We start from the raw sequence: 24,847 nt of genomic DNA on the forward strand, positions 1-24,847 counted from the left end.
TCATTCTATTCTCTTCATTTGCTTCTAAAACCCTGTAGAATTGCCCCGGGAAAGTGACCTGTGACACCCAGGAATCCTCTAGTACTTTTTTTTCATTTATCTTTATTGGAGTACAATTGCGTTACAATTTTTTTTTAAAGTGTTCTATTAGTTGTTTGAGCTCCATCCTTCTGAATTGTGGGAAAACTATGAGTTTTCTGCCCTGTCCACATCGTTGCTGATGGGAGCTTTGTTTTCTGCTTGTCTTTTCCCCAAGGAGATGATAGAAAGTGACATCTCATCCATGATGTCAGGAATTATTCAAAACTCAGGGCAAAATCACCACCCCTCTCCACAGGAATACAGGTGAGGGCTTCAACAATAACAAATGATATCTTTTTGAATTGTTTAAAGTGTTTATGTGCTGGTTATGGTTTCTGAAATTGACCAAGAACTATGGTTACATTAAATTCTGTGATTTTGCAGGAGAGCTAGAAGATTTTGGTTTCGAAGGTGGTCTCTCAGGGTGTGTGACTTGTGGCGTGGGGCAATGGGACCACTGAAAGCCTGCAGTTTTTTGTCCCCTCCTGGGTGAGAGGCTGGGCAACTGGGTAGATGTTAAGAGGACAATAGCAGTTATTGCTTCTCCTCCAGTGGTCTTAACAGGGCTCCAGGAAATGCCCCCCAAGAAAGGAGAAAGGGCTTGTCCAAGGTCACCAGCAAAGGGAGGGAGGAGGAGAAAAAGGAAGTATCTCAGCCCCTCTCCCTTGAGCCACTGAAGGGCTGCCCTGGTTCCCAGTGCCCCACCCACAAGGCAAGTACCGTGTCCATGGGTAGAGGGGGCACAGCCCAGATTGTGGAGTGGGGACAGGACAGGGGCTGGCCTGGGAAGAGCAGGCTGTCACGTCAGCTCAGCCCTGTTTCCCCAGCGGCTGTCTGACCTCCCGGAGCCATTGCAACTCACCAGCGGTGCCTTTGGCGAAGACCGAAGCCCCCAATTAGCAGGCGGCTGCTTCCCGAGGGCTGTGAGCCTGAAGGCTGCCTTCTGAGGCCCGAATGAGGCCACACATTCAAACAAATATTTGCTGAGAGACTGCTGTGGGCGGGGCTGGGACCCCAGATGTGGGCCAGGCACACAGCAGTGTGTGGGCACCTACTGTATGCCCAGCTTGGGAGGCTGCTCAGATGAGCCCCCATTGTACAGGTGAGGAAACTGAGGCTCAGAAAAGTGAAATGGTTGTCCCAAGGTCGCACAACCAAAGACCTATGGGCTTCTTTTCTGCACTGAAAGGGTTTAAATTATGGCAAGTGGGCTGGGGACAGCCTAAGGGTTAGGAGCTTGGCTCTGGAGTCGGTTAGAATCCCAGCTTCTCTGGTTGTGTGGACCTCTGAGACTCAGTTTCCTCATCCATGAAATGGGGACAGAAATAGTACCCACTGCATAGACTTGTTAGAAAGATTAAATAACAATTTTAACTCTATCACTTGCCAACTATATGATCTTGGAAAAATCCTGGGGGTCCAGCTGTTCCTTTCCACATGGATTCAGGGCTGTTTTCTTATGTTAAACAGCATAAACAGAAGGCAGAATAACAAAATAACAACAATAATAATAGCTGGTGGTTTCTTAACCGTTTAGTACCTGCCTGCCCTGTGCCACAACCACCCTATGAGGGTAGCACTCTTGTGCCCATTTGGCAGATGAGGAAACCAAGGCTCAGCCAGATTAAGTGACCTAACAAGATGATGCAGGTAGTTATGGGGACAGTGGGAACTCGAACCCTAGGCTGTCCCACCCAGAGGGTACCATGACCACCACCCCCATGCCCCACTGGTGAAGAGCGCATGGGGTTGGAACAGAGCAAGTTTCTCCACCACCTCACAGCTGTGTGACCCTGGACAAGTCACTGCCCCTCTCTGTGCCTCAGTTTCTTCATCTGGGAAATGGAGCAATGAAAGAGCCCAATTTGTGGGTCACTGGGAGGATCCTGTGCTTCCATCTAGAAATGGTGTTCAGCCAGGCCTGGGGTAGAGTGCTTTCTCATGGAGGGGAGATTTTATGATTATACAGAGACTCCCCCACCCCTTCCAACCACTCCCATTTTTCTCCCTGAATAATAGCCCAGGAGAAGTTTATGGGCTTCTCATTCCCCCTCCCACATCTCCAGAGAATGACTCTGAGGACCACTCAGGCTGCTAGTGCAGCCTGGTTCCAGCCCCCTTGCAGCCCTCCATGCAGCTGCCTGCCCCTCCATCCCCAGGGGCTGAGTTTGGCCGTTAAGTCTCAATGGCTGTGTGCAGGGAGGGTGGGGGGCGTAGCAGCTGGAGGCAGCTGCCCTGTCCCCAGGGAGCTGTGGAGAGTCAGTGGCCCGGCCTAGACAGCAAATGGGCAGCAGCATCCCGGCTGCCTGGGGCTGTGGATCTCCTGAGCAATGGCTATAACAACAGCTCGTGCTCAACGTGGGTTAGCTGCTTTCCCCTTGGCTCAAAACTAGGAGGGAATCCACTCTTAAGAGCACTAGGAAATAATGAGAGTTATTAAGCACTTACTGTGTGCTAACTCCTTATTTTAGAGGTCAGATCTAACAACCTCCTTTTACAGATTGGAAAACTGAGGCCCAGAGCTGCAAAAGGAGGCAGGCTGCTAGCTCCTTGGAACTTCAGCTTCTCCCAGGGCCGTGCGGCTCAGTGGTTATCATTACAGAGCCTTGTGCCGGGTGTTTATTCCCCAAACCCTCCGTCCCTCCTCTAAAAAAGAAGGTGACTTTGGGCAAAACTCTTTCCCTCTCTGGACAGTGGTTTTCTCATCAGTGAACCACAGTGCCAGGCACACAGTAGATACTTTATAAATATGCATCGGATGGAGAGATGGATGGATAAATATCACGTGAGAAATAGCACATCCACGGAAACTCAGGGAAGTTTCACTCTCAAGTGATGACAAAGTCCTGTCCTGTGGACCAGGGCAGGCGGACACCACCTGCCTTTCCTCTTAAGCCTCCCACTGCATTGAGTGTGGGGGATGGTTTACCCCCATTCCAGAGTGGCTCCACCCATAGGTTGTAATCTCCTTGGGTGAGGGGCTCCATATGGCAGGAGCAGTGACCATCTGAGCATCTTTACAACCCTGCACCCTTCAGGGTGTTCGGGGTGGCCAGAATAGCTCCTTAGCCCACCCTCGGACAAGGAAAGAGAGGTAGCCTTCGTGGGGTGCAGTCCTCCTTTGGGGTCTTGTGTTTCCACCCCTAGAAACATGCACACAGCATGCCCACGCACACCAAGTCCTGAGCCAAGTTCTAAAAATGAAAGAGTCTCTTTTCCAAATTCCTAATCAAATCATGTCACATTACGCTCACTCTTGGCCCAGTTGGGAATTTCTAAGCTTGCTAAAATGGCATTAGATTTTCTTTTTCCTGTAAACGGTTAGGAAAGATATTACAAATGATATGTTCGCTAAATAAACAGCTCCATGAAATGTTTAATCCCTTTTGTGTAAAGGTTGGATTGTAAACAAGAACAGTTGCTAACGATGTAACAATTTCTTACTAACCATATCTCCAGAAGGCAGGTAAAACCTCCTGGTTATAATCATAGCAGACGTGCCTCTCTGTACCGCAGGGATGCTGATCTGACACCCCACTCCCGCAGAGACAATATTTTCTTGGCAAACCCCTCCTAGTAGCCATGAAAGGTCAGAGGAAAAAAGAAAGAAATGTGGTTTGAGTACCTGCCTGGTGCCCTTTCTTACAGGTTATCTGATCTTATCCTCACAATTTCCCTTTGTGGTGGGAATTCTTATTCCATTTTACAGATGGGAAAACTGAGGCACAGAGATGTGAAGTGACTTGCCCAAGGTCACACAGCTACAAAGGGGTTGAGATAGGACTCGAACCCCAAACAGGTGTTCCTTCCACTGCACAATTGCTGTCTCAACTCTGAGAATTCCCAAGATAGGAAATAAAGGGTTAAATGTGGGCTCTGCCCTGAGAAGGCAGGAGTAGACAAGAGAGTTAAAATTAATGAGTGATCTCAGGAATCTATGCCATGGGTAGATACTAATGGCACTAGTCATTCCCGTGGATGGAAACACTGGGAGATGTTGGACTGGTCTGGGAGGGCTTCCTGGGGGAGGTGGTGTCTAAGCTGGGCAGGCAATGGATAGAGATTGGGGAACACAAGATGTGTTGGAGCTGAACTGGGCTGGACTGCAGGGGGATCCCTCTTCCCTTTCCTACTCCAGCACGTATGGAATAAATGCCCACAGGGTGCCTGGCCCTTTGGTGGGTGCTGAACAAAATAGAGAGCCTCTCCATCCTTGCCCTCCTAGAGTGGAAAGACTAGAAACATGTATAAATGAATATACCTCATGGCAAAATGCTAAATGTTCTGCAGACACAACACAGGAAAGACCACCAGGGGTGGGGGTGACCAGGGAGGACCTCTCAGAGGAGGGAAATTTTAGGCTATGGCCAGAAACATGAGAAAGAGCCAGCTGTGAATGAGTGCATGGAACAGCATTCCAGACAGAGGGAACAGCATTGTGCAAAGAGAACATAGAATGTTTGGGGAACTGAAAGATGGACAGGTTTGCTAGAGGAAAGGGGAGAAGGAAGGAAATGGCCAAGGACCAGATCATGGCAAGGAGCTTGACTCTTACTACCCCAGTGGATTTTAAGGACAGTGACAAGTTCTAGTTCTAATGTCCCTTTTGAAAGGTTGCTTTGAATTCTGGGTATGAAATCCATCCATTCCACAAACACTTGCCTAGCACTCGAGCCACATACTGTACCACGTCCTGCAGTGATTTACCTACCCTGAACCAGGAAGCAGGCCAGGCCCTTTTATCACCTCTATTCTACACCTGAGAAAACTGAGGTTCGAAGGCATTGAGTGACTTGCACAAGGACCCCCATTAGGAGTGGAGCCAGGACTGGAATCCAGGCCCCCCTGGGCTCACCCCATCCAGTGCCCTACTCTCCTGGCTCATCTTCCATCCCTCCATGGGATTAGCTAACACGGCTGATTAGTTAAGGATATTGTTAATTAATGTTATCAGCTTGGTCCCCTGGCCAGTGCAGAATGGCAGCCATGGACTCCAGTTGTATCTCACTTTGCCCAAGGCTACCACAGAGTCCCCTGACCAGTGGCCCCGTCACCGTGGAGGCACCTTGCAGCCTGATCCTTCTAAAAATAACGTGATAATGGTTTGCCCTTCCTGCTTACGTCTTGATTTGTTTCAGCCATACTGGCAGAACATCGAGTGAAGAGGCTCCAGGGTGGGTGGTTTAAATCCCAGCTCCTTTGCTGACATGCTGTGTGGCTGAGGGGTATCCCTTCCTCTCTCTGGGCCTCAGCCATCCCATCTATGAAATGGGCATGACAAATAGCCATCCCACAGGCCGTCAGGAGACGAGGGAGATGCAGACCTAAGAGGGCTGGCAGGAAGGTGGGCATGCCATGGGGCAGACTCCCCCTTCTTTGAATCCCTAGGTCAATTAGAAAGTTCTCTCCTTGGAGAGAGGGAACTTTGTCTGTCTGACAGGGCCTGGCAGGTAGGAGTTCAGGAAAAATTTGTGGAATGAAGCTGGTGCTTCCTGAGTGTCGGGTACTCTGCACGTTGACCTCCCCATGGAGCCCACTTTACGCTGAATCCATACTCTTCGGAGGATGTTGACACTAATCGGAACCACTAGCACGCAATACACATTGATGGGCTGGGCGCCCTACCTGAACTATCTCAGTCAGTCCTTACAGCCACCAATGAGATGTGTACAGGCGTTAGCACTCCCATTTTACAGGTGAGCAAACTGAGGCTCAGAGAAGCAGATGACTGCAGACAAATCTCACAACTACTAAGTGACTGAGTGGGATTCAAAGCCAGGCCTGGTGGACCCAAGAGCCTACACTCCTAACCAACTACACTGAAATGCTGCAAAAAGAGAAACACGGGAGCCAGGGCCCAGGCTTTCTAGCTGAGATGGGCTCAGAATGTAGCATTACGGAGGTCAGGCCTGGGCCTTCTGATAAGCCCAGAACCTTTAGAGCAAAACTCATTACAGGAAACACAGGTAAAGTGATAAGCATGGAGGAAGCACTTGAGAAATGGCAGCCCCATTATTGCACTTACAAGAAGGGGTTATTACTCTGATGTCGATTTTCCCGGGGTACCACCTGGCTCCTAACCAGGGTCTGCCACCTCGCAGACACTCCATGCTGCAACCCCCTCAGAATGGGACTGTACCCTTCAGCATCTCACTTCCTGGCAGAGGTGGGCTGCCCACCTCTACAGTCTTCCACCCCACGTGGCCCTGCAGGTGGTGTGTCCCAGTGGCCGCCCCATGGAGATGGAAGGAGTTCAACCCCCTTGTGTTCCAGATGGGGAAACTGAGGCCTGGGGCGGGTCAGGCTGGAGGTGCTGAGGCCAGTACCTGGGGCCACTGCCAGGAGGCTGCTGGCCTCACCTTTCCTATCTGTGAAAGGGGATGATGATGCCCTCTAGGGTGTGTGTGTGTGTGTGTGTGTGTGTGTTTTAATAAGGAGAAGATGGATGTGGCCGAGCTTTGAAGTGCCTCCTGTATGGGCGGGGAGCTGCGAGTGAACCCTTTTATTCAGAAGGGGACTCTGGAGTGCTACCTAGGTCTTTTTCTTTTCTTTTTGCCCCCAAAGCTTTCTATTCACTAATGAGGATACCCTGCTGGTGACAAATCCTCCACTTGGTTTGAGAAGGTTGCATGGCCAGGGGTCCCCTTTGGAACCCTTGAGGTAATAGTTTAACCTGCTTTTTCAGGTTAAACTGAAATCAGATGCTTCATCTGATATGATGCTTAAATGAACTCTTAATGTGTTCTCAACAGCCCCCTTAGGGTAGGTGCTATTATTATTATTATTCCCATTTTATATGCAGGGAAACTGAGGCCCAGGGCAGGTGATGGTCATACAGCCAGGAAGAGGTCAGGCCCGGGCCCACCTGTCTTGCGGTTCACACCCGCTAACCTTGGGGTGCTACTCTGCCTTCCTAGAGCCCTAGGACCAGTGGGACCCTGAGGGAACTTCTACTCTGCCAGTAATGCTTTATAGATGGGGAAACAGGCCTGGAGAGGGAAAGGGGCTGCCCAAGATGTTAGAACTTTGGAAATGCAACCAGGGATTTAGCTGCAGACTGCTCCCCTGAGTTACAGGGTCTTTGTATCAAAAGGAACCTTGGAGGTTGCTTAAGGCTCATCTTTCATCCAACAGGGGCCTGACAGGCCATCCCTTGGCTCCTACTTGCATGCTCCCAGGATGGAGAGCTCACTACTTCATAAGCTGCCTTATATGCAGCTCCAGTTTTTACAGAGCCCTTCCCCATAACTTCCTCACTGGTGGGTGGGTGGGGTGGAGGACCCTTTTACGCCCACATCTAATAAAACTCAAACTTCCAGGAAATCAGCTCCTTAAGTGTCCAAATCCAAATCAAATGTCCAGTTGTCTTAAGGCAAGGTAGAAACACCACACATTGTTCCATCAAGAGTGAAGAATGTTCCAGAAGGCTGCCGCCTAGTAGGATGCCTGGCGATGATGGGAATGTTCCACATTTGCACAGTCCACTATGGAAGCCATTGGCCACGTATGGGCACCAAGCACTCAAAATGTGACTGGCGTGACGAAGACACTGCATCTATCATTTTATTTAATTTTAGTGAGTTTAAATTTAAATAACCACCTGTGGCTCCCTGTGAGGCAGCGCAGTGCCTGGATTTTCTAGAACTCACAGAGCACATTTCTTCAACTGTTCCTTGTAGGGCAAGGAGAGAGGACGGTGGGGCTGTAATCAACCCAGGCTCTGGCTGGGGGACCCTAGACAGGCCTGTTTCTCCTGGGCCTCAGGGTCCCTACCTGGCAAATGGGAAGGTAGTAATGGTAACATACCTCCCTGATCAGGCTCTCGTGAGGATGACGTGAGATCAGTCACTTCCATTAGGGACAAGGTGCACCCCAGGGGCTCACTCACCCCAACCTGTGTCCACAGGCTGTAATAAGATTCAATTTTATTTAACTATAAAATTAAATAAAATTACACTGAGTCTTTCACCCCCGCCTGGGCCCTGGGGGCAGTGGGGGTGGGACATCTAGACAGCTGGATCTGTTTGCTCACATGTCCAATCTTTGAGTAATTATTAAGCACCCACTGTATGCCCGGCCCTGTGATGGGCTCTGGGTGTATGGCTCCTGCCAGGGTACAAGGGTCCTGCTTTAGCATCAGCACCCAGCAGCGAACTTGGCCCCTGTCCCGGCCTCCTCTTTGCCAGACCTGGGGCCCCCCAAGATCTGGGAGTGCAGCCCCTGTCCTCCCTGGGGACATCAGCCAGGTTCAGAAGGTGGAGGCTTGTGGCCCACTAAGGGGCTCCCTGGAGCTCAGAGAAATGGGGCTCAAGTGAGGGGATGATGACAGGTCCAGAGAAGGAGAAGGGAAGGCATCCTTTGTGAAAGAAGAAGAAGATATGCAGGCACAATGGAGGGTGCTGGAGGAGGTGGGAACATTTGGTACCCTGGGGCCCAGGGCCCGTCACACACTATACCCGTGTCAGAGCATGGGGTCACCTGAGCTGACAGAAGGGTGTGGCAGGGGCCATGGCTCCCCAGCACTGGGCGTGTGGGAATTACCTGGGCGCGGGAGCATGGGTTAACTGCTTTCATCCCCTGAAAGCCTGGCTCAGTGTCTTAAAATAGTGCCGACACTGGGCACACAGGAATGATGGGTGAATGAGTGTGTGGGACGGAGACGGGTCTGCAAGAGATCTGGGGACCCTGGATGCCGCATCAGAGGGAGATGGAACAGGAGGAGAGGATGGACATTTACTAAGAGCCTCTTGTGAGTGCTTTGCCTCTGTCATTGTTACCCCACTCTGCAGAGGAGGAAACCAAGGCTCAGGAAGGTTTGGAAGCAGGTCTGATGTCACCAGGCAGGACAAGTGGGGCCAGGACTTCATCACAGGGCACCACTGACACAATGACAGAGAGACAGAGAGACATACACAGAGACAAACACAGAGATACCAGCAAGGAAAGAGTGGGAGAGAGTCAGAACAGAGGGACGGGGGTGAGATAGGAGCAGGGGCGCGGTGGGGAGAGCGGAGGGAGCAGATGGAAGGAGCTGTGTCTCTGAAGTTTCATAGTTTCGTTCTCCTTGTAGCTTCCTCTGGAGGTGACCCTGGGTGGGGAGGCATCAGCGACATGGTGACCTGGGGCTGGCTCTCCTCCTCACCCAGAGATGCAGAGAGTGAGTAGGACAGGTCTTGGGAGATCCCAGGGTGATGGGGCTAGGTTTGCCTCTTCCTTTGCATTGCAAATATCCCATCATTGTCCAGCAGATGAGAAACCCACTCAGGAGACTGACACAGGGTGTCTCTGTCTCTGTCTCTGTCTCTGTCTCTCTCTCTCTCTCACACACACACACACACACACACACACACACACACACACACACACTCCAGGGAATAATCCCAAACCCTCGCAGATGACAGGATGGTTCACAAGCCACTTGGCCTCCACACCAGCAAGCCAGTCCCAGGCAGGGTATAAGATATTACAGCTCGTATTATCATTTGTGCCCATTTTATAGGTGGGAAAACTGAGGCTAGGGATTAAGTGCCTTTCCAAGGGCTATGGCTCAGAAGCCATGGTGGCTCCTGAACCAAGAAGTCTCTCTTGTCACAACTGCCAAGGATCCCGTGGTTTATGCCACTTAAAATGAAGTGCTAGGAGAGCGCAGGAATGGGGCACATGGGGACACCTTGAATGAGGGGATTCTAGGCATTGGTAAGGGAGAGGTTTGGGGGACCTTTACATGCCACCGTGGAGAGGGGGCTTTGTGCCTCTTTGCAAGGGCAGAGGAGGGTGGGAGAGGAGGCAGAGATGGTCAAGGCCCCGGGCCCGGCAGTGGGTATGGGACACTCCCATTTAGGCCCTAGAGCATCACCTCCTGGTTCCTGTGACACACAGTGAAGAGGTTGGATGCCAGGTGAGCCTAGGGGGCAGCAGGACATAAGCCCACAGAGCTCCGGGGCATCCACAGCCATCTCAGGAGACCAGCAGGGCCAGCTGGGCCATGTGCCACACACATGGAAGCAGGCATTCTGGCCTGAACTGGAGGGGGGACCAGACCACCCTGGGATGCCTGAGGCAGCAGGGGAACAGGACCTGGCTGCCCACCCCCAGAATGAGCAGCAAACCCCCAAGAAGGGAGAACGGGGGCCAGGCCTGTGCCAAAAGTTGAACACACACTGGCTCATCTGATCCCTGCAACAACCCAGGGAGATGTGGTCTGTTCCTCTCCCATTTTCCAGATGAGAAAATGGAGGCTCAGGGGCCAGAAATAACTTGTTTGAGGTCTCACAGACTGGGGTGGGGGGGTCATAAGGACTTGAACCCAGATCCATCCAACCAGAGCCTGAGCTGTGCCGAAGCCCCTGCCACACCCCCTCAGGGCTGTCCTCCCCCCAGAGCTTAGGGAGGCACTAAAACACAGCTTCCCAGGCCCCACAGCCCCAGAGTGGGATTCCAGGGTCTGGGATAGACCTTGGACTCTGCATTTGAACCAGCCCCTGGGTGATGGTCATTCACACAGCCCCAGCTGAGAGCCCAGGACTCAGGGTGGGGTATCTGCCTGAGAGGATATCAGGTTCTCTGCCTGTGGTGCTGCAGGTACAGCCCAAGATGTCAGCAGATAGACCCGAATTCGAGTCCTGGTCACAATTTTGCTTTCACCAGTCTGGCCTCAGTTTCCCCATCTGTAAAGTGGGGCTGTCTGTTCCCTATCCCTGTCCTGAGGCTGTCTCAAGGACTCAAGGGGGCAGAGGTGCTAATGTGACAGTTTGGATGTGACAGTCACTGTCAAGCAGTTCTCTGGTTTGGTGGTCTGGGGTCAGCCTGTTTCAACTGGCCAAGCAGGTATTTAAGTAGTGCCACTATGTCCTGGGCTACAGGGTGATGGGGGCGCTCAGGGCCAGCTCTCAGCGAGCCAAGGGGCAGGATGTGGGCAGAGGGATGGCAAGGCAGGACTCACTGGCCCAGGGAGCAGTCAGGATGCAGAGGGGGTCCCTGAGCTTGGGGTCTGGGTGGCAAAGACTTCCTGGAGGAGAAGGTATTCCTGGGCTAGGAAAGGCCACATGGGGAGCCAGGAGCCCCTGCCCTGGTCGTTTCCTGGAGTATGACATTGGAAACAAACTGTCTCCTTTCTCTCGGCCTCAGTTTCCCCATGGGTAAAATGAGGGGTGGGGTCAGGTGATGTCTGAGGAGACTGGCATTAAGAGGCCAGAAGACAGTTCGAAGGGAGCCTCCAGGGATAGGCACAGTTTGGGTGGGGGAGGAAGAGCCAAAAGGGCTTTCCTAGCATGGGGGTGGGGCCGTGGGGTGCTGGGGCTGCTGCTATGAGGGAAGGGGAGGCCCAACAGGGCTTACAAACAGCAGGAAAAAAAGAAAAGAACGATCAGAAGAGCACCATTAACTCAGCCCCTACCACACGTGCAGCTGTGTGCTAAGCAGTTACATTATGTGATTCTCACTCTGGGGGAAATAAGCTCAGAGCATTTGTGAGCTCGGGACCTCAGTTTCTCCATCTGTAAAATGGGCACACCATGCAGCCCAGCATCTGGCATACAAGAAGTGCTCAGTAAGTGGAAGCCACTAGTGGTAACAGCAGCAGGGTCAGGTCTGTGTGACCCCAGAGTCCAAAGCTTTGATGTATTTCCAGTCCCCTGAGGACTTGGCTAATATTATCATTAACATTAATATTGATATTAATGACAGCAAAGTCAGACATGGTTCCAAGTCTTTTCATGCAACTATATGTTTAATCCTCAGCATACCCTATGTGATGGGAACTATTATTTTAGCCCCACTTTACAGATCAAAAAGTGAGGCTCTGTGGTCATCCATTTACAATGCTTGGTGTCAGTTTATCTCTTGTAAAAATAAAATACAGTGTGTGTGTGTGAAAAAAAAAAAGTGATACAAGAGAAAAGAAAAAAAGAGGATATAAGGTCTTTCTAAGGTTACCCAATTAACACTGTCTCTCAGTCTTTGTATTAATAGTCCACCTATTTCCTTGTGCATTAAACTTATAGTTATTTATAAATTCTTAATAATTGTTTTTGTGTAGTTCACAGCTTTCACAATCATTAGTTATTGTGGCATATTACTTTTGTAGTAATAAATATACATTATTTAAAAAAAACAAAAACTGAGGCTCAGAGAGGTTAAGTCAGTGGCCCAAGGGCACACAGGTAAGTGAAGTTCAGGATTAGAGCCTAGAGTCCAAGCTCTTAACCAACACATAATCTAACAGATTCGCCCTGCCGCCAGAGATCCTGCTCCGTGGCGATGCCCAGGAACCTGGTGTGTTTACAAGTCCCCCACCATTCAGGGGGCTCTGATGGGCCCCCCTCTTGAGAAACCTGCCACCAGGGCCTCATTTCCACTCCTCCCTGAGGCCCCAGCGCCAGGTAGAGCAGCAAGGGCACTGGGGAGCCACAGCAGGTTACTGAGCGGGAGTGGAGCTCGTACCACCAGATGCTGGGAGGTCGGCTGGCCGTGGGGTGAGGAGGGGCCTGGGTGGGGGCTGGCCAGGCTCCCCCGACAGCGACAGCGGGCGGCACGTCAAGCCCTGCCCCTCAGCCTCACCCCATGGTCTCCACGGGCCTGACGGGACAGATGGCATCGCCCAGGCCTGGCCTGTGGCTGTCACTTGTCCAGATGAGTTATGAGTGGGTCAAATGGGCGGCAGCCGGGGGGGCTGTAAAAACAATTGCAGGGAGACCCCAGTACAATGGGAGCCACGTGCCATGGGGGCAACAGTCGTTTGTCACACAATGGGCCGCCAGGGGACAGCAGCCGGGCCAACTGCTGCTACGGACACGGACCAGCCGAGTTTTCAAATCGTTTCCAGGCCCTGTTTTCCTACGAGGCAGCCAATCACCGGGGCAGCCGGGTGGTCACCTGATGCCAGCTTGGTGGGCTGAGGGCCCAGGCCCGGCTACAACCGAGCAGCGGGTGCCATGGCAACGCTAATTGTGGCCCTAAAACACAAGGAAAGAGAGAGCAGGAGAGATGGGAAGGAGGGGGGAAGAGAGACAGAGTGAGGGAAGGAGAGAGAACACAGGCTTGAGGCAGCCACGCAGATGGCAGGAGGGGGTGGAGGCTGATGCCCCAGCTGGGTCCACGGTCACGTGCATGAGAAAACCACAGGCTGCATCCCTCTCTCTCTCTCTCTCTGAGGCCCCAGGACACCTAGTTTTGAAACCTGGAGTTTAGAATTTGGACGATGGGCCTCTGGGCAACAGACCAGAAGGCGCCTGGCCTGCGGGGCCGTGGGTGTGGCGTGGGCTCCTGGCCGGTTTGCAGTTATAACACGGGCAGGATGCTGCCGAGAGGCCCAGGGCCCTGGATCTGTGGGGCAAGCATGACTTCAAGGGCACCGGGGAGCCATGGTTACCCCAAATTGGGGTACCTGCCTGCTGCCCTCGATGGGCAGACTTTTTCTTTCCATAGAAAGCTATGCTTTTGCTTGTGAATCAGTTGAGGGTTGGTGGGTGTGGGTCCTCACTGGAACCTCCAGGGGCTGCCTGGGGTCACGGTGAAGAGTTCACGCTGGGCTCCCAGCCCCACCCCTTCCTGTTCCGTGTGGCCTTGGGCAAGTGACTCAGTGCCCTGAGCCTCAGTTTCCCCATCTGTGAAATGAGAATAATTATAGCACCTGCCTCATCAGGTGGCTCGGGTGTTCCGTGGGTTAATACCTGTGAAGGACGTGATTCAGTACCTGGCACATAGTAAGTGCTCAACAGACATCAGTGCTTATTACTTGGGGGTAGGGACTGAGTAAGACGTGTTAAGTGAATAAAGGAAGGGAAGATTTGAGGGTGTGCGATCTGGCTGCCAAAGGGGGATATCTGGGAGTGGGCAGATTGGAGGATTAGGGTGGCTTGGGGGAGGTAAGAGGCTAAAGGGGGTGATTCCAGAGGTAGGCGAGCCCCCCAAGAGCTGGCCTGAGCTCCCCGCCCCTGCCCGAGCTCCTGCCCCTCCCCGCAGGCTCCTGGCCGCCACCAGCGACGATGACCTTCCCGGGGACCTGCAATCACTGTCGTGGCTCACGGCCGTGGACGTGCCGAGGCTGCAGCAGGTGACGAGTGGCCGTGTGGACCTGGGTGGCCCCAGTGCGCCACACGCGCACCCAGGTAGGCGCGGGGGCAGGGTGGGGTGGCGGGGGAGGGGCGATGCCCAGCACTGCCATCCACCACTGTGTGGCCGTGGCCAGGTCACCCTCTCTCTCTCTGGGCCTCTGTTTCTTCCTCTGTAAAATGGGACTAACTCTACCTTCCCCGGGGGGATGTGGTTTGTTCATAGGCTCATCACTGTGTACCAGGTGCTGTGTGAGCTAAGTTTTCAGCAACAAATAAAGACAGACCTTCCCTTACCCCTGTACATCTTGAACACCTAGAGCAGTCAGCAAACGACGGTCTCCGGAACCAAATGCAGCCTGTGGCCTGTGGCCTTTGTGTTAAGAATGCTTTTACATTTTTCAAGGGTTATTAAAAAACAAAGAAGACAGGTCACGTGGCTGGCAAAACCTAAAGTATTTGCTGTCTGACGCTTTACAAAAGTTTATTTCATTTACCTCTAAAAAGTAAAGTAGTACTTTGAGAGGGGGAGGAGAGATAAATTAGGAGTTTGGGATTAACATATACACACTATCATTGATTATATATAAAATAAACAACAAGGACCTACTGTATAGCACAGGGAGCTATACTCAATATTTTGTATAACCTATAAGGGAAAAGAATATGAAAAAGGACATATATATATATGAATCGCTTTGCTGTACACCCGAAAGTAACACAACGTTGTAAATTAACTAGGCTGCATTTTTTTTTTTTTTGGTTGCACTGGGTCTTCGTGGTGGCAGGCGGGCTCCTTAGTTGTGGCCCGTGAGCTCTTAGTTGCGGCATGCATGTGGGATCTAGTTCCCTGACCAGGGATCGAACATGGGCCCCCTGCATTGGGAGCGCAGAGTCTTATCCACTGGGCCACCAGGGAAGTCCCTACGCTGCAATTTTTAAAAAATGATTATAAAAAAAAATTTTTTTTTTAAGTACCTCGACTTCTTCCAAGAAAGTGCTGAGCTCAGGACCTGGCACACAGTAGGTGCTCAGTAAATGGCAGCTAGTTGCAGTCAAAGCAAGTGGATTAAATGTTTAGAGACACAGAAAGTGTCAAAGAAAAACAGTCAACAAAAACAATCACTGCAGTGCATGCACTAGGCAGCCTTCCTTCCCCTAGACGGGGACAAACACTGGGTTTGCTTCTGTCCTCTTACGAGTGGTTCTCAAGTTCCTATATTTTATAAAGCTATAGTCTTAAAATAAAACACAGATGCTACAAGCAGGAATATATTGTTCTCACAGACTTCTGTATTTCTCTGCTAAAATTAATGGAGTCAGATTTTTAGATAAGTGTAATTTTCTCTCCAGCAGACCAAGTTGTTACATCTGAATTGAATGCCTGTCAGTGATCAAAAGAAACTCAAAAAATGGACCAGAGAGAGGCTTTTGGTATTTAAAAATAAATATGTCGTGGTAATTTTCAGCCAGAAAAAAAATATCACCACAGTACATTAAAAGTACCCATAGTTGAAAAATTAATGCCGAGGAGTCAGTCTTTCTTTCTTTCTTCCTTTCCTTCCTTCCTTCCTTCCTCTGTGCTGCGTGTGGCATGTGGGAATCTTAGTTCCCTGACCAGGGATCGAACCCACTCCCCCTGCAGTGGAGGCACAGTCCTAACCACTGGACTGCCAGGGAAGTCCCCAGGAGTATGTCTCTCATTGGACAAATTGTTCTTGGCCAAGTAGCAGGGGTCAGCAAACTTTCTATAAAGGGCCAGTAAATATTTTAGACCCTGTAACCCAGATGGTCTCTGTTGAAACTTTCCAACTTTGTCACTGATGTGCAAAACCAGCCATACACAATATGTAAGTGAGTGGGTGTATGTGCCAATAAAACTTTATATAAAAAAACATGCTGTGGGGCTTCCCTGGTGGCGCAGTGGTTAAGAAGCCACCTGCCAATGCAAGGGACACTGGTTTGAGCCCTGGTCCAGGAAGATCCCACATGCTGCAGAGCAACTAAGCCCATGCGCCACAACTACTGAGCCTGTGCTCTAGAGCCCATGAGCCACAACTACTGAGCCTGCGTGCCACAACTACTGAAGTCCGTGTGCCTAGAGCCCATGCTCCGCAACAAGAGAAGCCACCACAATGAGAAGCCCGTGCACCACAACGAAGAGTAGACCCCGCTCGCCACAGCTAGAGAAAGCCCATGCGCAGCAACGAAGACCCAACACAGCCAGAAATAAGTAAATTAATTTAAAAAAAGATGCTGTGGGCCAATTTGGCCTAGTGGCCAATAGTTTGTCAATCCCTGATCTAGAACCCCAAGGGACAGCTGTGTGACCTTGGGTGGGTGCCTTCCCCTCTGAACCTCCTTCCTCATCTGCAATGAAAAGATAATAAAACTGTCCTCATAGGGTGTTGTGAGGATTCAATGCAGAAAGTACCTTGCACACAGTAGATGTTCCGTAGATGTAAACTGTGAAATAAGAAAGCCCCTTCCATCACTGCACACCTCCTGCGTGCCTGTCACTATGCCAGGTGTTTGGAGCACTGAGTCACATAAAATGAGGTCCTGGCTCTCAGGGAGCTAAGGATCTGGTCAGACAGAAGGACAAGGCAGACAGACCAAAGCACAAAAGATGAGCCCGGGTGGCAGCCAGAACTGAGGAGAGCTGAAGGCCCCAAGGCAGGATCACCTTGTACATCAGCTTTGCTGGATTGGGGGTGGCTACCTAAAGTCAGGCCGGTGCAGTGAGAATCTGTGATAGATGCAATGTCTGTCACAGGCCCAGCACAGGAGAAGGGGGTACATCTGCTATCCCTGAGCTAATGCTTGGCAGAAGAGCAGATAGGGGCCCGCAGCTGGTAGGAACACACTCTCCACCCCCATACCCAGAGAAGTAATTTGTCAAGTACCTACTATACGCCAGGCCCCAAGGGTGGGGGATGGCTCCATTCTCTGGAGGTGCCCAGGGACTGGGCTGTCCCTGCCCGCAGCCACCATTCCCCCAGCCTGGGCATCTCTGTGCTTCCTTTATCCAGGTGCCTTGGCCAGGGCAGCTGACCTGCACGTGGGAGCAGTCCCAGGTGCCCTGCTCCATGGCCCAGCTGGCATGGCCCCCCAAGGCATGCTGTGTCTGGGTCACCTGACCAACCATGGAGCCAGCGTAAGTGCCACCACAGGGGTCAGGGAGGGAGGGGTGTGTCCGACAGGGCTGGAGTCCTCCTTGACCCTCTGTCTCCTTCTCTCCCGGCCCCAGCAAATGAACCAGTTCCCTGTGGGGGGCCAGTCCGCATCCAGCCTGCAGGACCCGCCACAGCTGTACTCTCCCACCTCCCAACCACAGTTCCCGCTACCCCGGGGCATCCAGCAGGTACCGGGGGCTTGGAGGGGCCCTGGACTCAGAGGCAGACACTCCTCACTTGGACTGGCGAGGGACTGTTCTGAGCCTCAGTTTACCTACCTGGAACATGAGAATAACATGCTTCACCATATCATGGGGTTGTTCATTCGGCTCCCCTGAAAACCCTGCGGTGGGCGGAGACAAGATGGTCTGCTGGGGTTGTAAACCCTGCATCTGGCTCTCTGAGATGGGGTGGGGCGGGGTCATCGTGAGTGACTGATGCTCTCTCTCACCGTCTCTTTCTCTGCCACTCTTCCCCGTCCCCACCCGTGGGAAGTGCGCTCCTGTGGGCCTGTATGGTTCCCCGTTTGGGGCACGGCCTCCCTACCCCCAGCCCCGCATGGCTGTGCATTCATCTCAGGAACTGCACCCCAAACACTACCCCAAGCCCATCTATTCATACAGGTGAGGTCCAGGGGGGCTGGGACTGTGGGGACCTCAGGGAGGAGAGGGGTGAGGGCTGCCTTGAGGGCACCTCAGACAGCTGGGTGTGGTGGCCCAGGCTTCCAAGGGGGAGGTTTCGGGGAGTGGGGAACCCCCAGGTGGGACCCGTTCGTAGGAAGGACCGTCATGTGGTCAGTCAACCCCCAGGGTTGAGAACCCACCCCAGACACAGAGCCCAGCACTCCACTCTGTCACTCACAAGCTATGTGGTCTTGGGGAAGTGGCTTGGCCTCTCTGAGCTTCAGTTCCCTCTGATGTAAAAAGTCATCAAATAATAGTATTACATACCTCACAAGATTTTGGGGAGGGGGGTAAGCAGCCTAGTGAAAGTCTAAAGGCCCATTAGTTATGGGAAATGGATAGAAAGGAGGAAGAAAAGACAAGGTTTCTCAAATCGGTACCAATGGCTGAGCTCAGGGTCAAGGTCAGCGGGTGGGAAAGACACAGGGCCAGGAAAAGGTATCAAGAGCTAACACTATGTGTAGGGGCTGGTACCAGTAGGATTAAGCAGGGCCAGCTTCCTGGCAGAGGAGGCTTAGGCTGTCAGCCTGAGATGACTTCATGCCTGGCCTGCCCCACATTTTGCCTCCAGCTGTCTGATCGCCATGGCCCTGAAGAACAGCAAGACAGGTAGCCTGCCTGTGAGCGAGATCTACAGCTTCATGAAGGAGCACTTCCCCTACTTCAAGGTGAGGGGCCCAGCCAGGGTAGGGATGTTGGAGTAGCTCTGGCCTCTCCCTGGCACTGCCAGAACCCAGGATTGGCCCCGGGCCAAACGGGACCACCCTTTTAGTCCCCTAGTTATGTCCATAGACACCTGCAATGTGCACTCACACAGACATGGGCCAAGAAATCCAGAAAGAGAAGGGGGCATTTGAGCTGGGCTCTGACGGATGAAGAGGAGTTCACCAGGTATCCCAAGGGGCAAAGGGTAGAGGGCCAACCTAGTTATTCAGCGCAGATTCAGTAAAACATAATGATGCTAAACACAGACTTGGTGAGAACCTTTGCCTCTCTGAGCCTCAGTTTCACCCTCCATGCCTCAGTTTCACCCTCCATGCCTCAGTTTCCCCCTAAGATGGGGAGAATGATACCCAGCTGGCAAGGTTAGTAAGGATCTGCATGTAAAGGCACTGGCAGCTCCTGACACCTGGTTGACCATTAGTAAGGGAGAGACAGAGAATAAAATGAATAGGGTATGAGGTGCATTGCAATATCTGGTTACCTAACAATAAAGTATGAGCATTTATAAAAATGATCAGCATTTAATGCACTCAACCAGTTATCCACATATTAGCATCATCTTGCTTGCTTCCTGAGTGGGAGAGAAAGAGCGGGAGATCTGGCAGCCCTGGGCCTTGTCCTCATGTCTTAACCACTGCCCAGAGCTAAAGTGCAGCTGACCCATGTACAATCAGGGCATGGACCCTCCCGTTTGCCACTTTGCCCCCCTGCTCTCTCGTCTTCCCGACTCGAGGTTGAGCATTGGATACTGACATCGTCCCCCTGCCCCTCCAGCCCTGAGTCTGAGATCCCCGAGGAGAGAGAGGGTTCAGAGGGGCGTCCCTGCAGGGGTCTCCCACGGGCCCACTTCTCCCCACAGACGGCTCCCGACGGCTGGAAGAACTCAGTGCGACACAACCTGTCCCTGAACAAGTGCTTTGAGAAGGTGGAGAATAAGATGAGTGGCTCCTCGCGGAAGGGCTGCCTGTGGGCCTTGAACCTGGCCCGCATCGACAAGATGGAGGAGGAGATGCACAAGTGGAAGAGGAAGGACCTGGCCGCCATCCACCGGAGCATGGCCAACCCCGGTGAGGCCCGGGTGCCCCACCTCAGACACACACCCACACACACACATCCCCACCCGGCATCCTGCCCATCCCACAATGAGCCCAGTCACCATGCCGGGGACATGGGCGCCTGGTGACCGTCCCCCCTCCCCTCCCCTGAATACACGTCTCCTCTCCATCCCTACGTGGTGGCTGGTCCATTGAAGGGTCTGGTCAGAAACGTGAAAAGCTGTAGAATCTCGCTAACAGCCCCAGTTTCTCCCACAGACATGTCGAACGAAACACCCATGGGAAAGCACGGCTTCCTTACCTTTCTTACCACATCAGTACAGACTCCCAAAGTAACAAAACAATAACACCCAGTGTGGGCTAGGATGTGGAGAAATCAGCAACATCATGTACAGTTGCTGGGAACGTAAGCTGTGAAACTTTTCCGGGGCCAAGTAATGTAGCGAAAGCTTGCAAACTTGGTCCTCCAATTTGGTCCACTTATTCTACTCATCAAAGATTTGATCAAAAGGTTTACGAACAAAGTTATCCATCATGAAGTGATTTCTGATAGTAAAAAATTGAAAGCAATCTAGACATCCTGCAATAGGGGATTATTTAAATAGATGTAATGTTATACCGTGCAAGTATTAGAGATAAAAATATTTTGGGAATATAAAGAAATGCTCCCAATACAATAAGTGAAAAGAGGCAGGTTATGAAACAATATACACAGCATGGTCACATTCTAAAATGTGTATCCACACCCATTTGTGTGTGTGTGTGTACGTATATATACATACACACACACATGTATATATCTACAGACATACATGTATACACACGCACACACGGACTGGAAGAAATATACCAAAATCTTTACCGTGAATGGAGAGACCACTGATAATTTTTATATTCTTCACGTTTCTCTATTTTCCAAACCTTCTACCCTGTTCGTGAATTACTTTTAGATTAGAAAAAAAAATATTGTACCCGCTTTTTTTTTTTTACTTAAGAGATGGAAGCTGGGGACATACAAGTGACATATGAATGGAAAGAGTGACATGGGAGGCTAATGCCACCCAGCCTTAGGAATATTTGGCCTGGCCCTGTGAATGTCATCGTGTTTGAGGTTTGAGTATCAAGGGGGATGGGAGTCTAGCTCAGAGATGAACAATTCAGTAAGATGGGGAGAAAGGCCATAGCAGGATCCAGTAGGCCCTCAGCTGAGAGCTCCGGGGTCTGGTTCGAGATCCAGGGCCCATCCTGACACATATTTGGGGTGACAGCTAGGGCAGGCCACTTCACCTTCTAAATTCCAAGTGTCCTCGTTTCTAAAATGGATGCAACCCAAATAGATCCTGGGACCCTGTGTTGTAGTCAACGAGATACAAGCCAACAACCAAAAATAATTCAAGAGTAATTTGCGTCTTGTTCTATCCAAGAGCATTAAGGAGGATCCAAGTTTCAATCCACAGCAATGCTTCATGTCTCTTTAGCAGCAGGGAGTGGCTAGGACCCCTTGTATGTTAATAAATTTTGTCCCAATCTCGTGGGATTTGTAATCTCTGCCTCACCTCCCTCTCGTAGGGCTGTGATGAGGTTTAAGTGAAGTCCTAGAGTTACGAGATTGTCCCCGTGGGAGGAGCCCATGTTATCTGAGACTCCTCTCACTTCTCGGAGTCGCTATGTAATCTGTGATTTCATTCCACTTTCACAACCCTGTGGACCGTGTGTGCTGCCATCTCATAGATGAAGAGGCTGGGGCCTAGAGAGTCCAGGAGGCTTGCTAAAATCACTGGGATTTGAATCCAGGCCTGGGCTGGGGCCCAGAAACTGTAGGGTGGCTTCTGATGAGTGACCTCTCCCACTTGCCTGCAGAGGAGCTGGACAAGCTGATCTCGGACAGGCCAGAAAGCTGCCGACGCCCTGACAAGCCAGGGGAGCCTGAGGCCCCCGTGCTGACCCATGCCACCACGGTGGCCATGGCCCACAGCTGCCTGGCTGTCTCCCAGCTCCCACCCCAGCCACTGATGACCCTGTCCCTGCAGTCGGTTCCCCTGCACCACCAGGTCCAGCCCCAGGCACATCTCACCCCAGACTCTCCTGCCCCGGCCCAGACCCCACCCCTGCATGCCCTGCCGGACCTGAGCCCCAGCCCCCTCCCCCAGCCCACCATGGGAAGGGCACCTGTGGACTTCATCAACATCAGCACCGACATGAACACCGAGGTGGACGCCCTGGACCCCAGCATCATGGACTTCGCTCTGCAGGGTGAGGCTGGAGGAAGCGGGGGAGGGGAACAGAGGGGGGAGGGGCAGGCTGGGGGAGGGGCAGCCCGAAAGGTCAGGGAGGGCAAGGGAAAGGAGGGCGGTCTGCATTTACCCCACAGCGCGTCCCTTCAGAAAACACTTCCCAACCACCTAATCCTAGCAAATTACAGCAAGCATTTAGTCAGCACTTGCGGTATACCAGGCCTTGTGCCAAGCACTTCAGAGGCATCATCCAGCAACAGTCCTGGGAGGCCACTGCCATTTCATATTCCCATCCTGCCGATGAGGAAACTGAGGCCAAGAGAAGTGAAGTCACTGGCCCGAGGTCGCCCAGCTAGTAAGTGGCAGAGCTGGGATTTCAACCTGGGCCTCTCTGACCCCAAACTTTCAACCGGTAACTGCTTCAACCTGCATGTACCAACCTCGTGCCAGGTCACACTCTGACCCACATGGTCATCCTCAATACAGGGGGAACGAATGAATGAATGAGCAAGGGGAGTTCAGGCTTCAGTGAAGGCTCATAAGTCATCCATTCGCTAACACCGGTGCGCCTACTGTGTGCCAGCCAACGGCCGAGAAATCCTCTGCCCTCAAGGAGTTGCGTGTCTAGTGAGGGAACTGGACAAGGTATCAGGTTAGTTAGTTAGCAAGTTAGTCAGTTATAGCTGTGAAATGGGTATGTTTGAACTGCCCTGCTTCTCCACCTGGGTTATCATGCAGTTAAAACGTGCTGGGAAAATCATGGTTTTGTCCCCTGGCTTTGATCACGATGGTACCACTTAACGAGGGCCGAGCGTTTCCCACTCATCGCCTAGTTCCAGCCTCTCAATCCTAGGCGGTGGGTTCTCTGATCATCTCATTCCCTCCCGAGGAGTCCAAGGCTCTGAGATGGTAGTGATGTTCCCAAGGACGCCCAGTGGAGAGGGAAGGGCCGGGAACGCTGGCTCCTCCATGCTGTCCTGCGACGCGTGCCTTTAAACTAAACACCACACGTGGTCTCTGCCTCAGCCCTAAGACGGCCTTCAAACTCGGGTCCGTTTGACATGAATGCTCTTGTCTTTGAAAGGGAACCTCTGGGAGGAGATCAAGGACGAGGGCTTCAGCCTGGACACACTGGGCGCCTTCGGAGACTCCCCACTGGGCTGTGAGCTGGGGGCCTCGGGCCTGACCCCCGTCTCCGGCGGCAGTGACCAGTCCTTCCCAGACCTGCAGGTGACCGGTCTCTACAGCACCTACTCGACCCCGGACAGTGCGGCCACGCCAGCCGTCACCTCCTCCTCTCAGTACCTGGGAGCCCCGGGGAACAAGCCTATAGCCCTGCTTTGAGCCCACGACCTCGCCTGCCCCAGAACTTGGGCCCAGGAAGGATGCTCACCGAGCCGGGTGTTCCTGCAAGAAAGGCCCCTCACCCTCCCACAGGCCTCTGAACGGTCGCTGGGGCTGCTGGCCGACAGGGCAGTAGCTGCTCTCCTCCCTGACCTCCACGGGAAGTTTCTGGGGCCTCCCCAAGTCAGGAGGACAGAGGAGAGCGGACAAGCATCCCCGCCTCCCCCACTCTTGATGCTTCTCCGAGGCTTGAGATGCGAGGCCTAGCCGAGCTGAGAACAAGGTCTCTCTAGACTGCTTCCCCAGTCTGGCTCCCAAACATCCTGCAGCCCGCTTTGGGACGCACTGGTGTGCCATGCAAACACCCCAGGGGGAAGGCCTTTAATTTATTATTCTCCTAGGATGAAACACCTGCCTTAGCCTCCGGCGGACAGGCCCTGAGGCTGGGAGCGGGGCTGGCAGACCGTACAACTTCCCTTGGACTGGAGCAACTTGAACTCTGAACCAGGCACCTGCCCCGCTGGCCTCCGGGCCCTCTTCTCCCTTAGTCCGTTAGGGTTTCACAGAGCGAATCCCTGGGCCATGCCGGGCACTGTGACCCTGCGAACATTTATTTATATTTATTGGAGCACGTCCAGGCCACTTCTTCAAACTCAGCCCGTGGCCCCTGGCACAAGACTCTATGGTCCCTCCCTGCAGCCCAGCGATCCTAACTCCTAAATTACCCGCGCACCACGTCTCCAACTGGCTCTTAAGCTCTTTGCAGTCTTGGGCTGCTTTTTAGAACAAGCAAGCACTTTTGATACTGTGAAACATCCTATTTTTTAAAATTAGAGACCAGATATTTTTCTAACCGTTCAGTCATGATTCGAATCTCTTGCCACGTGTACCTAAAAAGAGAGACACCCTAGTTTTGAGCGCTGGGGGCTTCAAGTCAGGATGGGAATGGGAGGAATGGCAGGGGGCTTTCTGTACTGGAATTGAAGACACCCCTGATGGAAGGAAAGTAAACTGTGAACCAGGTAAAACTTGACCCACGTAGCGAGTGGGGCTGTCGAAGCCACAATGCAGAGTATTTATGGGCACTTTTTGGCCTGTCTCACTGCCCCGTGACCTTTTTTATGTTTCTTCCCCCCCCCACTTGTTGCCAGTTACTGACTTTCCAAGTGGCAGGTTCTGCAGACAGTCGGGTTAGAGGGGACCCAGGTGAGTGGGCTGGGACCAGAGGAGGTAACCAGGGATCGGCCTGCAGCAGCAGCTTATACCACTGTCCTGACCAACTGGATGTTGGGTTCCTACATCTGGGAGTTCCTGAACCCTAGAGCCAGAATTTTCTGATTCATCCACAGCCACCTGGGAGCCTTGGTGTTCAGGCCTGTCTCAAAGGACCATCTCTAACTTCTTCCTAATTCTGGAACTTTCCACCAAGCATCACCATCGTTACACACAGCTCAGTGCTGCCCATCTGACTGGCACTGCTCAGCTGCGTTGTGTGACGTG

At 52.3% G+C, this 24,847-nt stretch overlaps 1 protein-coding gene across 1 annotated transcript; it reads left to right on the forward strand.

The window, feature by feature from the left end:
* Positions 1-259: 259 nt before the first annotated feature.
* On the forward strand, positions 260-23,347 carry FOXN4 (forkhead box N4). Its single transcript, XM_024741474.1, has 9 exons — positions 260-345; positions 14,044-14,189; positions 17,165-17,289; positions 17,383-17,496; positions 17,804-17,931; positions 18,563-18,659; positions 19,574-19,781; positions 21,630-22,022; positions 23,088-23,347. The coding sequence occupies exons 1-9, from the start codon at positions 260-262 to the stop codon at positions 23,345-23,347; spliced, it is 1,557 nt and encodes a 518-aa protein (XP_024597242.1).
* The last annotated feature ends 1,500 nt before the right edge of the window (positions 23,348-24,847 follow it).

The sequence above is a fragment of the Neophocaena asiaeorientalis genome, unplaced genomic scaffold (genome assembly GCF_003031525.2).
Source record: "Neophocaena asiaeorientalis asiaeorientalis breed wild unplaced genomic scaffold, Neophocaena_asiaeorientalis_V1.1 scaffold648, whole genome shotgun sequence".
Lineage (NCBI taxonomy): Eukaryota > Metazoa > Chordata > Mammalia > Artiodactyla > Phocoenidae > Neophocaena > Neophocaena asiaeorientalis.

What these genes read in the sequence shown, in the direction of transcription:
- FOXN4 (XM_024741474.1), top strand. Translation starts at nt 260, where the DNA reads ATGATAGAAAGTGACATCTCATCCATGATGTCAGGAATTATTCAAAAC. An exon ending in CCCTCTCCACAGGAATACAG is followed by an intron (nt 346 to 14,043) that starts GTGAGGGCTTCA and finishes CCCTCCCCGCAG; the next exon opens with GCTCCTGGCCGCCACCAGCG. An exon ending in AGCACTTCCCCTACTTCAAG is followed by an intron (nt 18,660 to 19,573) that starts GTGAGGGGCCCA and finishes TTCTCCCCACAG; the next exon opens with ACGGCTCCCGACGGCTGGAA.